The sequence below is a fragment of the Colobus angolensis genome, unplaced genomic scaffold (genome assembly GCF_000951035.1).
Source record: "Colobus angolensis palliatus isolate OR3802 unplaced genomic scaffold, Cang.pa_1.0 Scaffold5, whole genome shotgun sequence".
NCBI classification, from domain to species: Eukaryota; Metazoa; Chordata; class Mammalia; order Primates; family Cercopithecidae; genus Colobus; species Colobus angolensis.
Window position 1 is genome coordinate 12,039,157 of NW_012118487.1, and position 2,936 is coordinate 12,042,092.

General features: G+C 35.7%; 1 protein-coding gene across 6 annotated transcripts in view; it reads left to right on the plus strand.

Annotated features, from left to right (window-relative positions):
• Positions 1 to 2,936, plus strand: part of GPM6A (glycoprotein M6A) — a 370,267-nt gene that overhangs the window by 362,508 nt on the left and 4,823 nt on the right. For all 6 annotated transcript variants that reach the window (XM_011959588.1, XM_011959585.1, XM_011959589.1 and 3 more), the window contains one exon: positions 537 to 602. In XM_011959588.1, coding sequence (XP_011814978.1) covers positions 537 to 602 — 66 coding nt within the window. The remainder of the gene's footprint in view (positions 1 to 536; positions 603 to 2,936) is intronic.

The window sequence follows — 2,936 nt, forward strand, 5'->3', positions numbered from 1 at the left end:
GCTCACTGCAAGCTCCGCCTCCTGGATTCTCGCCATTCTCCTGCCTCAGCCTCCCGAGTAGCTGGGACTACAGGCGCCTGCCACCACGTCCCGCTAATTTTTTTGTATTTTTCGTGGAGACAGGGTTTCATCGTGTTAGCCAGGATAGTCTCGATTTCCTGACATCGTGATCCGCCGGCCTCGGCCTCCCAAGTGCTGGGATTACAGGCATGAGCCACCGCGCCCGGCGATGAAGTTATTTTAAAGAGAGCATAGCCCTCCTTATATTGTTATAATGTTAGTGATGAAAACCATCATTATTAATCATTGTCTCATCTTTATAATGAAATTATATTATAATGATGAAGTTGAAAGGATTTCAATGATTTGCAAGGGAAAACATATTGTAATAATCTGTTTTGATCGGGTGTGTGATTTATCACAGGCTTGCTTTTATTTAAGATGCACAAAGCCTTGTTTATAAGACAGTAGCAATCTTGGCCTCTCTTCTACCTGTAACTCTGGCACCTTTTGATTCTCTGTGGTTTCCGTTGCAGCTGAACATGACCTTCCACTTGTTTATTGTGGCACTTGCTGGAGCTGGGGCAGCAGTCATTGCTATGGTAAGACCTCAAAGCTCTGGTGCTTGGTTTTCAATGTGAATTCCAGAGCTAATTGCTTGTAGAGATGATAAACTATCTCTAAAGTTTGAAGTCCATGTAAAACACATTTATTTCATCAGATTCAAAAAACCAGGGGGAACAATGGGCAAGTAAGTAAGTCAACAACAAGGCTAAACCCCAAGAAATAGTATTATTACCATATCGAGAACATTAATAAAAATAGTAATTCATTAAGGTTTTAGATATTAGATTATTATAAATATAAAAATTATTTCTGTAGCATATATGTATATACCAGTGTGACATTCTGAGTAATCTAATCTATTCCTTGATTTACATTTTTTTCCTTAACTAAGAACATTAAAAAACCATATAGAGTCATTTATGAAAAACAAATTAGGTTATTTAAAAAAAAAAACCCTCAGTAGTTTCAAGTCATGTCTTCTATAACTAATTTGCTGCAGAAATATTAAGAGCCAGTCTTTAGATCTTCTTTTAAGACATCAAGCTTTTACACGGTGAGGAGGATCTACCATGTGCCAGGGCCAGTCTCCTCCTTTCTAACTTGGCATGAGTTCCTGTTTGCCCACTGGAATGCCAAATATCAACCCTGAGCAAGTGCTCTGAGCATCAGTAATAGCTTTTGCAGCCAATATCTTCAGTCTATATTTGTATCCTTGAGGATGAGTAGCCCTAGAAGGACTCCCAGTAACCTCACGACTGTCACAGCCGAGTCAATATGTAAAGATGGTGAATGAATTGGAATTTATTTAATTCTTTTCCTTATGATGCCAGTGTCTATCTAATGTATTGGTGAAAGGAACACTTTCTTAAAAAAAAAGGTTTTCTCTCTTGTCAGAGACTAAAAATAAGAATGATGAGAAAATACGAATGTGCTAATAAGCCGTGTCAGACTGGTTATTTTAGTGATTTCATAATTATTTTGTATTTAATTTGTTTTATTAAAAATGACTTACATATATTTTCAAAAAAACTGACTATGTCAGTTTTAATTCAGTACTAACATGAATTTTCATATGTTTTGTTACTTTAGCGTTGCTCAACATTTTTGATATAGTGACAATAAAACTCTATATAGAAATTTTGTTTCAGAATGTGAGATGCTTGATAAAGATCAGGTTGGTTGATTAATTGGGGGGATCAAAATAGAACAAGAAGCAAAGGCCTTATATTCTTAACCTAAAATTAATGCTAAACTATGCCCTGGGGAAGGATCAACAAGTTCTGGCCAATGATATATCAAACATTATGGTCCTTAGGAGAATATATGCTGGCTGTGACATCGGGGAAACATATGTACCTTTGTGTTCATACACCCATTCCTGTACTGTCAAAAACTTTAATGACACGGTTATGTACAAGCAATATATACCCAGGTACAGGAAGTCTGTGAAGGTATCTTTTAAAAAGTGGAATATAATAAACATTTGTTTGCATTTGCTACATATATGTGCATATAAAATTCTGTCTAAAACTACAGGTATACACTAGTGAAAAACACTTATTTAGACAAATGTTATTTAAATATCCCTGAAAATGCTTACTCTGAAAACAAATCAACAGATTTTGAGATGAGAGAAATTTATATATTATGTATTTCTTAAGCAATCTATGCTTTCCATATACTTAAAACTATACATAAATTTTATTTAAAACAGAAAGTTTAGAAGATAATTTTTTCAAATACTAAGCATTCTTTGGGGGTTATTTTCTCTGTCTAGAGTCATCACAAAACTCCATACTAGCTTCAATGATTGACCTACGTATTTCCAACTTATTAGCTCTAATAATAGTGCAGGTCTTAGGAGAGAGGGAAAATATAATGACTACTACTGTTCCTGGTACTAACACTGCTAGAACCAGGAATTATAAAGCAGGGACCTTATTATTAATAATATTTCTTAAAAACTTAATACATATTAAGAACTTAAGAATATTAATTGTAATGCTATTAATGGTATTTCTTAAGAACTTACTCTGTTCTACTCTACTCCATTATTTTGTAGAGAAGTTAGGAATGCTACATGCTGACAAAGTAAGTCAACTTAGCATTGGACCACATTTCAGTAATCACTGTTCACCTAGCAAGGGACAGTAATAAGTAAGCCCTGCAACTTATGTTCCCCTTAAGGCCAGAGGAAATGCCTGTAAGACCCATTAGAAAGCACCTGTTTCTGAATTGGAGTGACCTTGATTTTTTTTTTTTTTTTGAAACGAGTCTCCTCTGTCGCCCAGGCTAGAGTGCAGTGACGCGATCTTGGCTCACTGCAAGCTCTGACTCCCAGGTTCACGCCATTCTCCTGCCTCAGCCTC